Below are 13,440 nucleotides of genomic sequence, written 5' to 3'. Positions count from 1 at the left end.
TTCACCTTCTACCATGAATAGAAGCTTCCTGAGGCCCTCACCAGAAGCAGATGCTAATACCATGTTTCTTGTAAAGCCTGCAGAACCATAAACCAAATAAACTTATCGTCTTTATAAATTACCCAGTAATTTATAAAGTATTCCTTTATAGCAACACAGTTGGACCAAGGTGATCCTTGGAAAAGTTGAGCTTTGGGGCTATGCTTTTGAAGTCCCCTGAAATTCCAAGAGCTGCTGTTTCTGCTTTTGAATTTACATGTGCATGGCCTCATTTGAGCCAAGTATATGGTTAGGATTTACAAATCTCAATATTGTGAAGGGGCTCTGGGTTCAGACAGATCTGGAATCAAATCCTGCTTCTGCCACTCTGTCACTTTACCCTTTACATGTTAATTTATTCCTCTGGGTTTTCTTCATCTGTGACATGCAAATACTACTGCTCCAACTACCACCACTAACTGCCTCAAAGGGTAATTAGAATTAAGTAGCGTTGGATATTTCAAGGTTAATACATTCGTGTTTATAGCATTTTGATTTGAGAGCATCCTAATGCATAGAATTGTAATAAAGTAACAGTATAGAAGACAATTGAAAATATAATAATTTCTTTAGTACTACATAAAAATCTTTATTGTAGAATTTTACAAAGAACAGCAATTAACTATTTTCCAAATAAGCTTATGAATACAACAGAATTTAGAAGTATGTCCTAACTATCAGAAATTGTATTTAGATTTGGTATTGAGAACCGGGCCACCAATATTGCTGCTGTCACTTCTCTCAGCAATCACGTAAGGCAACATGTTACACAGAGAAGGTGGCTTTGCCCTCACACTTGGGTGGAACCCGAGTCATGTCCTGCCTTCACCATTTAGTAGGAATTTAGTTTGGTTTGTTGTACCCACAGTGAAAGTTTTCTTTTAAGGCTATGAGTTTGCAAACAATAAAATTCAATGAATGAGTATCAGTTAATTGAGTATCTACTAACTGCTAGAAAGTGGCATAGGTACCAGGCATACAACAGTGAACGAGACAGAAAGAGTCCTAGCCCTCCTGGAACTTACAGTTCAGGGTCAAAGGCAAACAAAGAAACCACAACTACGAGGAGTGAATAGATGCTGTAATACACAAGAACCAGGTATGATGGAAGATGCCGCTTAACCCAGACTTCAGGTTCAGGAATGGTTTCTTGAAGAAAAGCATACCTTAATTGGCAGCTGAAGATGCGTAGGCATTCCCAAGCTAAGAGGAAGATAGACAGAAAAGCTTTGTGCAGACTCGTGGAGACTGCACATTTGAGGACATGAAACCTGAGGACTAATTCATAAAGCAGTGTTCCCAATACTGGCTGGAGAGCTTTTTAAAATACAAATATTTTAATGGACCTCACCCAGACTTAATGAATCACATTCTCAGGGAATGAGTGCCAGGGTTGTTATTATTAGCTCATATAGGGAGCCACTGGCTCAGGGTGTGTGTAGGGGAGGTTGGAGAAGAGATGTCAAGGCAGGGAAGTTGAGGCTGGAGAGATAAACCAGGGGTGCACCTTGAAGGGTTTGCAAACAACGTTGTGGAGTTTGAATTTTATCCTAAGGGTAGGGGGCGCTGTGGAAGAATTTGGTGAGCGTGGAGATGAGATGATCAGATTTACGGTTTCTAATGATCACTCAGTTGAGTAAGACATAGTGCCTACCTTCATGAGGGATACAATCTAGTTTATAAGGTTCAATCTCTTTGAGCCTCACTTTTAAAAATCTAAAATGGAAATAATACCCATTTTGCATGATTCCTGTGAGGTTTAACTGAAATAACTTATGTGAAGTGCGTAGTACCACGCCTGATACACCGCTGGGAGGCAAAAGATGTGAATTATTTTTATTTGAGAAAATGATAGAGCCAAGTGATTGGTGGACATTACACTCACCCCCATACGACCTCAGGGAAGCAGGAGATCTGACCTCAGGATCTTCTGACATATCCTTTTCCTTGGCCCACACCTGGGACACCAGAAAGAGCCCACTCTCACCTCACTCCCCACTCTCACCTCACTCCCTACTCACACCTCACTCCCCACTCACACCTCACTCCCCACTCACTTCACTCCCAACTCACACCTCACTCCCCACTCACACCTCACTCCCACTCACCTCACTCCCCACTCACCTCACTCCCCACTCACCTCACTCCCCACTCTCACCTCACTCCCCACTCACCTCACTCCCCACTCTCACCTCACTCCCCACTCTCACCTCACTCCCCACTCACCTCACTCCCCACTCTCACCTCACTCCCCACTCACACCTTACTCCCCACTCACACCTCACTCCCCACTCACCTCACTCCCCACTCACACCTCACTCCTACTCACACCTCACTCCCCACTCACCTCACTCCCCACTCACACCCCACTCACACCTCACTCACCTCACTCCCCACTCACACCTCACTCCCCACTCACCTCACTCCCCACTCTCACCTCACTCCCCACTCTCACCTCACTCCCCACTCACACCTCACTCCCACCTCACTCCCCACTCACACCTCACTCCCCACTCACACCTCACTCCCACCTCACTCTCCACTCACCTCACTCCCCACTCTCACCTCACTCTCACCTCACTCCCCACTCTCACCTCACTCCCCACTCACACCTCACTCCCACCTCACTCCCCACTCACACCTCACTCCCACCTCACTCCCCACTCACACCTCACTCCCACCTCACTCTCCACTCACCTCACTCCCCACTCTCACCTCACTCTCACCTCACTCCCCACTCTCACCTCACTCTCACCTCACTCCCCACTCATCTCACTCCCCACTCTCCTCACTCCCCACTCTCACCTCACTCCCCACTCACCTCACTCCCCACTCACACCTCACTCCCCGCTCACACCTCACTCCCTGCTCACACCTCACTCCCCACTCACCTCACTCCCCACTCACCTCACTCCCCACTCACACCTCACTCCCCACTCTCACCTCACTCCCCACTCTCACCTCACTCCCACCTCACTCCCCACTCTCACCTCACTCCCCACTCACCTCACTCCCCACTCACCTCACTCCCCACTCTCACCTCACTCCCCACTCACCTCACTCCCCACTCACCTCACTCCCCACTCACACCTCACTCCCCGCTCACCTCACTCCCCACTCACCTCACTCCCCACTCTCACCTCACTCCCCACTCTCCTCACTCCCCACTCACACCTCACTCCCCACTCACACCTCACTCCCCACTCACACCTCACTCCCCACTCTCACCTCACTCCCCACTCTTCTCACTCCCCACTCTCACCTCACTCTCCACTCTCCTCACTCCCCACTCACACCTCACTCCCCACTCACACCTCACTCCCCGCTCACACCTCACTCCCCCACTCACCTCACTCCCCACTCACTTCACTCCCCACTCACACCTCACTCCCCACTCACCTCACTCGCCACTCTCACCTCGCCCCCCACTCACCTCACTCCCCACTCACCTCACTCGCCACTCTCACCTCACTCCCCACTCTCACCTCACTTCCCACTCTCACCTCACTCCCCACTCTCACCTCACTCCCCACTCACCTCACTCCCCTCTCACCTCACTCCTCACTCTCACCTCACTCCCCACTCACCTCACTCCCCTCTCACCTCACTCCTCACTCTCACCTCACTCCCCACTCACCTCACTCCCCTCTCACCTCACTCCCCACTCTTACCTCACTCCCCACTCACACCTCACTCCCCACTCACACCTCACTCCCCACTCACACCTCACTCCCCACTCACACCTCACTCCCCACTCACCTCACTCCCCACTCACACCTCACTCCCCACTCACCTCACTCCCCTCTCACCTCACTCCCCTCTCAGCTCGCTTCCCACTCACACCTCACTCCCCACTCACCTCACTCCTCACTCTCACCTCACTCCCCACTCACCTCACTCCCCTCTCACCTCACTCCTCACTCTCACCTCACTCCCCACTCACCTCACTCCCCTCTCACCTCACTCCCCACTCTTACCTCACTTCCCACTCACACCTCACTCCCCACTCACCTCACTCCCCACTCACCTCACTCCCCTCTCACCTCACTCCTCACTCTCACCTCACTCCCCACTCACCTCACTCCCCTCTCACCTCACTCCCCACTCTCACCTCACTTCCCACTCACACCTCACTCCCCACTCACCTCACTCCCCACTCACACCTCACTCCCCACTCACCTCACTCCCCTCTCACCTCACTCCCCACTCACCTCACTCCCCTCTCACCTCACTCCCCACTCTCTAATTTGCATGGCTTTAGTTACAGTCTTTATTCTGATAATTCCAAATCTCCATTTCCAGCCTGTTTTTTTTTTTTTCCTAAGCTCCAGAAACCCATACATTCACCTGCATCCTAGATAGTTCCACTTTAACATCTGTGAGTACTTCATTCAAATTAGGTCTTCTAATACCATATGCCACCCCAAGAAAACCAAACCAAGCAAAACCAAACCAACTTTTCCAACATTAGCCCTACTAAGTTGAGCCAGAGACATGGGAATCATCTCGAATCACTCATCTCTATCTTCTCCAAGCAAGCTTCCCAAATCCACACTCTTCTCTCCCAGCAGAGACCACCACCCTCACCCACACCATCACCACTTCCCATATGGACTAGTGAAATAGCCCCGTGTTCCCTATACCATTCTTTGCATCCACCCAACCCTGCACCCTGTAATTCTGAGAAATCTCCTAAGATACAAAATTTATAAAAATCCTTCCCCCACACTTCAGCCTCTTCAGGGGCCTTCTAATGCCCTTAAAAATGAACTCCAAACTCTTTACCAAGATGCCTCCTGAAGGATCTTAAAGGTGAGACCCTTCAAGATCTCACCTCTTAAGTCTCACTTTCTCCCATGCTGCCTTTCCTATTTTATGCTCCAGTCAGTCTGAACTAGAAAAAAGTCACCTTCTCTCTCACTCTCAGATCTATGCAACTTGATGATTTGTCTAATCAGAATCCCTTTTATGCTGGATAACTCTTTGTCCCTTAGGCCTTGGGGAGTCAGCCCTTGAACCTTTATATTAGTTGAGGTTCCGTCATTGTGTGGATTTGTCGTCTCTTCATCTCCTCCTCCCTCCAGTGCTATTTGTTATTCTTGTAATTTCTTAATGCCCATCTACCCCACCAGTTGTAAGCAACATGGTGGCAAAAGAATATATAGAGTCGATCCACATTATTCAGATTCTCCTTGGGAATTAGCCTACTTGCTCAAATTTACTTGTAACCCCCTAATCAATACAGTCATTCTTGGATGTGCGCAGAGAAGTGAAATATGTGAGTTATCCAATGCACACGTTCTCAGCTGAGGTTGAAGAAGGCAATTCTCTGCCTTCTTGTTCCAGTTCTCATACTATAAGCCAGTGTCCATTTTGCAGTCCATTTAGTGCCGTAAGTTTTGGATTTTTGTTTTTGTTGGTTATTTCACTGTTCACAATGGCCCCCAGATGTGGTGCTGAGGTGCTGCCTATGGTTTGTAAGCGCAAGAAGGCTGTGGTGTGCCTGAAAGAGAAAATATCTGTGTTAAATAAGCTCCACTGCATGAGCTATAATGCTCTTGGCCATGAACAATATATGAAATCAGGTGTCTTCAAATAGAAATACACATAAAACAAGGTTATGTATCCGTCAACTGATGAAAATGTTGTAGCCAGAGGTTTGCAGAAACCTAATCCTATATTTCTCCTAAGAGAAACAGTTTAGTATTGGCTAATCTAGTGTTTGCAGTTACTTTACAGAGCAAAGCTACTGCAAATAGTAAGAAACAACTGTACTTTAATAACTTTGATATCCTCAGTAGCTAACACAGTGACTCTCATGTAATAGTTATTCAATAAATATTTGTTGAAACTGAATTTTTGTATGTTTTATATATATAGACATATATATGTACATATACTTTATACATATACATGTAGAAATAATATGTAATATAGAAATAAATTAAGCTGAAGTAGTCTTTCATGCCAAGGATGTACCTCACAGCTGTATTGTTACTTTCTGCCTCTTAAAAAATGCTTAAATGTAGGCTTAGTTTTGATACCACCTTTATTTTTATTTTTGTCTAGGATGCTGGGGAAATGGTTCGTTCCTTTGTTGGTGGTTTGGAACTTATTGTCAATTTACTGAAATCAGATAACAAAGAAGTCTTGGCAAGTGTATGTGCTGCCATTACCAACATAGCAAAAGATCAAGAAAATTTAGCTGTTATTACAGATCATGGAGTTGTTCCTTTGTTGTCCAAGCTGGCAAATACAGTAAGTAACGTATCTTTTTGTTTTACATGCATGTTGTCCTGAGCTATCATGGTGTAATGATGAAAACAATGAGTTTTCAGTCCAGAAACCTGGATGCAAATTTAATACCCATTGCTAATGAGGTATGAGATTTGGTCAACTCATTTAGTTTCTCTGAGACTAACATATGTGAAAGTGTATTTTAAACTGTAAAATGTTAATATTGCAAGATCCTTGTAAAATAGAAGCTGTTTTTTATTTGCCACTGGCAAGTAAAGTGGCAAATACAAGCGCTACTATGTAAGTGTTAACTATCATCTTCACCACCAACATCATGGTTATGATTCTTGATGGTTGTTCATGCCAACGTTAGAAGTCAAATGTGCCTCCCCCAGCTTAGCAAGCTTCAGTCGATGGCATTCTTGAGCTAGAAGACTTTGGCAATGATTGCATTGTTTATCCAGAGCTGTGCCAGACAGAATAAGCAGCCTTGAGAGACAATGACTTCACCATGACCAGAGGTATTTGAACATAGCTTGCACTACACTTGGCAGAAAAGTCATAGAGCAGAAATTCAAACCCTGGAAGGATGGTTGGTCTAGAAGACTTCAAGTTCCTAAGAGTATCTGTCAGATTCAGTTAAGGACACCAAGTTGTTGCCTGAATCAAGAGAACAGTACTCTTAATAAACACAAAACCATCCGATTCAGTTATAGTATGCCCATACAAGGCAATTACATATACGAAGAAGGATATAGGCTGCATCAAAAAATACAGAAAGAAAAATGGAAGACCCAAAATGTATCTTCAGATTTGCTGCACTCTCTTCTCCCTCTTAGGAGCCAAGGGAACCAAGGTGTATTACTGATATTGATGTATTCCTAGGGTGGAGAAATCAAGTCAGTCCACTTATCCCAGTTAAGTGCAGAATCCCTTTAAGAATATCCAATATACTTTAAATATTTGGATTACAAAACAACTTGCTAATCTGTAATTTTGTGTTGTGTAGTAGACTTACTCTAAAGAAAATCTAGCCTTGAGCTAATGACTGATGTCAGATGCTTGGTCACCTTTGAGTGCACTGACTACATTCAGTTCATAAAAAGACAACTCAAGATTGAACGTTGGTCCATGGGTGACCCTACCAAAAGTCTAGTTCCTTCAGCTGGGTGCAGTGGCTCACGCCTGTAATCTCAGCACTTTTGGAGGCCAAGGCGAGTGGATCACTTGAGGCCAGGTGTTCAAGACCAGCCTGGCCAACGTGGTGAAACCCCTTCTCTACTAAAAATACAAAAATTAGGTGGACGTGGTGGTGGACACTTGTAATCCCAGCTACTTGGGAGGCTGAGGCATAAGAATTGCTTGAACCCAGGAGGCGGAGGTTGCAGTGAGCTATGATTGCACCACAGCACTTCAGCCTGGGCAACAGACTGAGACTCCGTCTAAAAAAGACTAGTTCCTTCAAGACATCACCTAGGTAGTCAGCCAGCTGGCCCTTCTCTCTAGACACATTGGTGTCTTAATGGTTAATAAACATAAAGTGCTTATCGATATGATTTTGCAGGGTCATTACAATGCACAGATCCCAATTCATTTTCCTTTGCACAGAATAACAATAAATTGAGACATCATCTAGCAGAAGCTATTTCACGTTGCTGTATGTGGGGCAGGAATAGAGTGGCCTTCGGTGAGCACAAAGCAGTGGCTCCACTAGTGCGTTACCTGAAATCGAATGACACCAATGTGCATCGGGCGACAGCTCAGGCCTTGTACCAACTCTCAGAAGATGCTGATAACTGCATCACCATGCATGAGAATGGTGCAGTAAAGGTACAGTTGAATGACTTTGTGGTTTAGTCCAAGTTTGGTGGTAAATGTAGGCTGGAAAGAAACTTAGGCATCACTAAGATTTCTCTAAAGGAGGTATTCAGAGACACAAAAGTGCCTGCCTGCTGCGTCATGGCTGCATTCAAGCCATGCGTTACCAAGATTTTTTTTTTTTTCTTTTCAAACAAGGTCTCTCTGGGTTGCCCAGGCTGGAGTATAGTGGTACAATCATAGTTCACTGCAGCCTTGAACTCCTGGGCTCAAGTGATCCTCCTGCCTCACCCTCCCAAGTAGCAAGGACTACAGGTGTATGCCACCATACCTGGCTAATTCTTTTAATTTTGTATACAGACAGGGTCTTGCCATACAGCCCTGGCTGATCTTGAACTGCTGGCCTCAAGTGATCCTCCCGCTTCGGCCTCCCAAAGTGTTGGCATTACAGGAGTGAGCCACAATGCCCAGCCAGTGTGTTATGATGATTTATGCTGCAGAAACGTTGTATGGAGATAGAATTTTTCTAAATTAAAGCATAGAAATGTCCTTAGTAGAATAATCATTCCATAATTTGATATTGATGAAAGAAAATGTACAGCATATGAACAGTAGTATTCACAATTCTATTGGCTATAGTGTTTACTTAACACATAAATAATAAAGGATAGAGGCAACCATAGGCACCAACTAAACACCAAAGGAACTGGCTGAAACAATAAATAGGTGGAGCTTGTCAGTCTAAACCATAATAACAATGGATAGATTCAAAGACATGTTCGTTTGTTTAAATCTGTGCATCAGTAGGCAGTTAGGAAAGTTTCTGTAAAGAGACTCTAACTTATCTACACATTGCAAACTACCTAAAATATTTTGCTGGCAATAAATATAAAAATATTTAGAGTACATGAACAGCTTACATGTATTAGGAAAATTTGATTTAAAATATTAGTTCTTTTCTATAGCCTGTTTCCTTGTACAATATCATTTTACTGTTTATTACCTTCATTTGGAGCCTATGACCACCAGATGCATTTACATCTTAAAATAGATGCCCAAAGTGGACTTGTTGTTTTAGCTAAGAGTTAAAAACTCCAGTTAGTCATATCTAGTCAAATCTAGATATGCCAGATACGAAACATCTTAGGAGGAATCGTACTCGTAACATACCAATTGGTAATTTTTGAGGCAATTATTTTAATTAATTCTTGAAATCTATTCCAGTGGGAGAATATGATGTTAATTTTTCTGAAATTAAACTCAATTTATATTTGAATGTGTCAACCTTTCCATTATAAATCTGTTTTTACGGCATGTAAATTAGGCCAGATTAGTTTCTTCAAGCAAAAATCTGGCAAAAAAAAAAAAAAGGCATCTTTTAAACTAAGTAACAATTTTTAAAAGTAGATTATAAAAAACATATTGGAACATTAACTTTGAGTTGTTCAAGAATGCTAAAAAGGCCATTGTCTCAATATGACTGTGTTCTCATTTCAAAAAGGAAGATATTTCTAATTTAAAAGTATACATACTTTTATTGAACAGGGACTTGCACAACCTAAGTATGCAGTCTTAAAAAAAAAAAAAAAGAAAACTATTTAGGTAGCCAGGTAGAAATGTCTGACATATAGCATATGCTTAGACCACTGCCAGTTAGTTTAAGCTCAAAAAGTTTTAAAATGTATTGGCACGCACCTGTAGTCCCAGCTACTCGGGAGGCTGAGGCAGGAGAATTGCTTGAACCTGGGAGGTGGAGGTTGCGGTAAGCTGAGATTGCACCACTGCCACTGTACTCCAGCCTGGGCGATAGAGCGAGACTCTGTCTCAAAAAAAAAAAAAAGTATTAAGGTGTACATGTAATGGTTCAGTTGACATAAATACCTGGTGTATATGCAACTCACAATGATTTCTTCAGATGCAAGACAATAGATAATCCAAAATCATTTAAGAATATTATCCTACCTTGTAAAGTGATGAAACTGTGTTTGCCCACCCACACAGTTAGGAAAGTTTCTGTAAAGAGAAACTGTAGAATTAGAAAAAGAAAGGCAGTAAGAAAGATTAGAGTGAAGGACAGAAAAGAAAAAAGCAAAGAAGGAAAATTGTGTCTGTTGTGTTCTAGAGCCTTTCCCAGATTATCCTTGGGTTTCTTGGGGGCCTTTCTCTTTAGTCTGTTTGCATTTCCAACTGCCTGTTATTTCTACTGGAGGAAAACTGTAAAGAATGGGGTACCTTTTTTGTAAATTACTCTGCAATAACATAGAGGCAGGCCTTACCATGCTGTGTTACCAGCAAAAATATGTAACCTGGAGATTGTCTCTCTCAACCTCTTTTTCCTACTCTGTTCTGAGCCCCAGAACTCGTGGGGTCATGGGGGAAGCATAACAACCTGTGTTTCCTTTCTCTGGTTTTCTTTAAGGTGGAAAAAATGTAGGTGTGGCATACTGGGTGTTGGTAGAATCATAATTTGATAGTTGCTTGGATATGGAAATAAAGGAAAGTCTAGTAAAAAAATGATTCCAGATTTCAGTCTAGACGAAGAGGAAGAGTTCATGAGCCAGGTAATGCAAAATATTTTGGCACATCGGGGTGGTTCAATTACCTGCAGAGAATGTGTCACAACTACATGTGTGACTGCTAACATTTCTGACTTTGAATGCAGGTAAATTTTATCCAGTATTTTGGCAAAACCCTGGCTGTCTTTGTTCCTAACTCCTGCTGCCCGCTTCTTGTCAAATGCTTGTCGTGTTATTTTCCAGTTGTACAAACATTCCTGCTGCAGCTGCCAATGACTGAATGTTGACAGGGGCTTTGACAATGACCAGAGTCACCCTGTCGCCTATTCATAAGTAATTGATCCTAGGATTAGCTGCTTTGTTAGACAATTTCCTCAACAGTAGTGGCCAATGTAATGCGGTGTATCTGTCTCCTGAAGGCTGAGGTTTATTCTGTCCTGACTGTGACGGAGCAGGGTCTGGAATATGATGAGTCAGTTTCTAATGTGTTCAGTTTGAATCATCAGTTTGAATTTTAGGTGCAGAGCAGCGCTGCCCAGCAGAAATGTCACATGCGCCACGTATGTAATATTAAATTTTCTAGCAGTCACACTTTAAGAAAAGATAAAAGGAAACGGTGAAATTAATTTTAGTAATATGTTTAACCCAATACACTTGACCCTTGAACAATGCAGGAGTTAGGGGTGATGACCCACTACACTGTCAAAATCCACATATAACTTTTGACTGCCCCAGAACTTAACTGCTAATAGCCTACTGTTGACCAAAAACATCAACAGTTGATTAATACATATTTCGTATGTTATATGTATTATGTATTAGTACAATAAAATTAGCTAGAGGAAGAAAAGTGTTATGAGAATCATAAGGAAGAGAAAATATATTTACTGCTTATTAAGTGGAAGTAGATCATCATAAAGGTCTTCATCCTTGTCATCGTCACATAGAGTAGGCTGAAGAGGAGGAGGAAGAAGAGGGGTTGGTATTACTGTCTCAGGAGTGGCAGAGGCCGAAGAAAATCCACATATAAGTGGACTCGTGCAGTTTAAACTTTTGTTGTTCAAGGATAAACTGTGTATATCCAAAATATTGTTATTTCAACATATAGTCAATATAAAAATTACTTAAGATACTTTATATTATTATTATTTATTTATTTTTGAGATGGAGTTTCAGTCTTGTCACCAGGCTGGAATGCAATGGCGCAATCTCGGCTCACTGCAACCCCTGCCTCCTGGGTTTCAGCGATTCTCCTGCCTCAGCCTCCTGAGTAGTTGGGATTACAGGCACCTGCCACGATGCCCGACTAATTTTTGTATTTTTAGTAGAAACAGGGTTTCACCGTGTTTGCCAGGCCGGTCTCGAACTCCTGACCTCAGGTGATCCACCCACCTTGGCCTTTGTACCCAAGTCTTCAAAATCTCTTGTGTGTTTTTTCCAGTATATCTCAGTTTGCACTAGCCACATTTTAAGAGCACACTAGTGGCTAGCAGTTTCCTTGCTGGACCGTGCAATTCCAGAGGGGAGAGTGGAGAGATTTGGAAATTATCAACAGGGGTTATTAAACCATTAATGAGAGTGGATAAGATGTTTTTGGCAGAGAGTCTAGAGAAGCCTGGGAAATATCTACATTTTCACTTTCGGGGCATGTAAACTAGGAAGAAGTGCTGTCAGACTAGACTGGAGAAGTTACGAGGTTAACCAGGAGTTCTAGAAGCCAAAGGAAGAGCAAGTTTCAAAAGAGTTTGTATTTAAATACTGCTAAGAGGTCAACAAGGATTTCCTGATCCAATTATGTTAAAAAATCAGCTTGTGTTTTAGAAGAGGTAAAAATCTCTTCTAAATGTGTTAATCAATTCCCTCCAATACCGTGTGATAGGAGTATTCAATCCTATTCTCTTTATGATTTTGCATAGACCTCCTTTTCAAATGTATCAGCCCAGGGATTTGTACCATTACAAAATCTTGTGAATATAGATGCAGATTTGTTGGAAACTATGTGGAAAATATGAGAAGTCTAAGAGGTACCCGAGTTATTTGCTAATTATAACAAAGCTGTAGCATAGGAGAGTAATGGGGAAGAATAAATTGCAGGAAAAAATTCATCAAGGCAAGCCCTTTCCTAGGACAGAAAAAGTGATCAAGTAGAAAACTGATGAGCACCTATTAAAGGCATCAAGCTTCTTTCCCCATGGTGACATTGGATTTGTTTTTGCAAATGTCTATACCAGGCAAGTGAAAACTACATCATGGCTTATAACTTTCTGAAAGACAGGAAATTGAAGAGATTGCAGACAAATACAATCAGAAGTGTGTCCAGCATTGGCAGAGTGAGTGGAGAGCAGTTCAACTGGAACTGCTGAATTGGTACAGCCAACAGGCTAGCTGCCTCCTAGGCTCAGTACATGTACTGGCGTTCCAGAGGGCCAGAAAGATGATCCCAGATGCAAACACACCCATCATTTTTGAAGCCTAGCACAGGAAAAGAAAAAAAACTGCTAATGTTTGCGAGTCAAGTAAACGGATTTTAGATACTAAGGTCACCTAGAAACACTCATTAAGCGCCCGTATACTTAATGTTTTATCTAAATATATTTTCTGATAATTAAAACTCTTAATGTCGCTGTAGTTTTGAGTGCTTTTCTCCCATTACCAAACCAAAATGATGATCACCCAAAATTTCCCAGTACCCTTTCATAATCCCTGTCTCCTGCCCTACTCTGCCTGGGCCAATCACTGGTCTGCTTTCTGTCAATATAGATAAGTTTTCATTTTCTAGAACTTAAGAAAAATGGGTTCCTACAGTAAGTACTTGGTTTTTTGTTTGGTT

At 42.9% G+C, this 13,440-nt stretch overlaps 1 protein-coding gene and 1 long non-coding RNA gene across 6 annotated transcripts in view; one reads left to right on the top strand and one right to left on the bottom strand.

The window, feature by feature from the left end:
* The window catches only part of ODAD2 (outer dynein arm docking complex subunit 2), a 194,749-nt gene that overhangs the window by 133,817 nt on the left and 47,492 nt on the right, over nucleotides 1–13,440 (top strand). For all 5 annotated transcript variants that reach the window (XM_005564862.4, XM_045399757.3, XM_074000705.1 and 2 more), the window contains 2 exons: nucleotides 6,109–6,297; nucleotides 7,885–8,106. In XM_005564862.4, coding sequence (XP_005564919.3) covers nucleotides 6,109–6,297; nucleotides 7,885–8,106 — 411 coding nt within the window. The remainder of the gene's footprint in view (nucleotides 1–6,108; nucleotides 6,298–7,884; nucleotides 8,107–13,440) is intronic.
* Nucleotides 4,286–11,565, bottom strand: LOC141407594 (uncharacterized). The gene is made up of 2 exons (XR_012417227.1): nucleotides 9,790–11,565; nucleotides 4,286–5,542 (listed from the first exon to the last, which is right to left on the bottom strand). It is a non-coding gene; the product is annotated as an uncharacterized lncRNA (long non-coding RNA).

Source organism: Macaca fascicularis, chromosome 9, assembly GCF_037993035.2.
Source record: "Macaca fascicularis isolate 582-1 chromosome 9, T2T-MFA8v1.1".
Classification (NCBI taxonomy): Eukaryota; Metazoa; Chordata; class Mammalia; order Primates; family Cercopithecidae; genus Macaca; species Macaca fascicularis.
The sequence above is the reverse complement of the archived record's forward strand: the minus strand, read 5'-3'. Positions and strand labels throughout refer to the sequence as shown.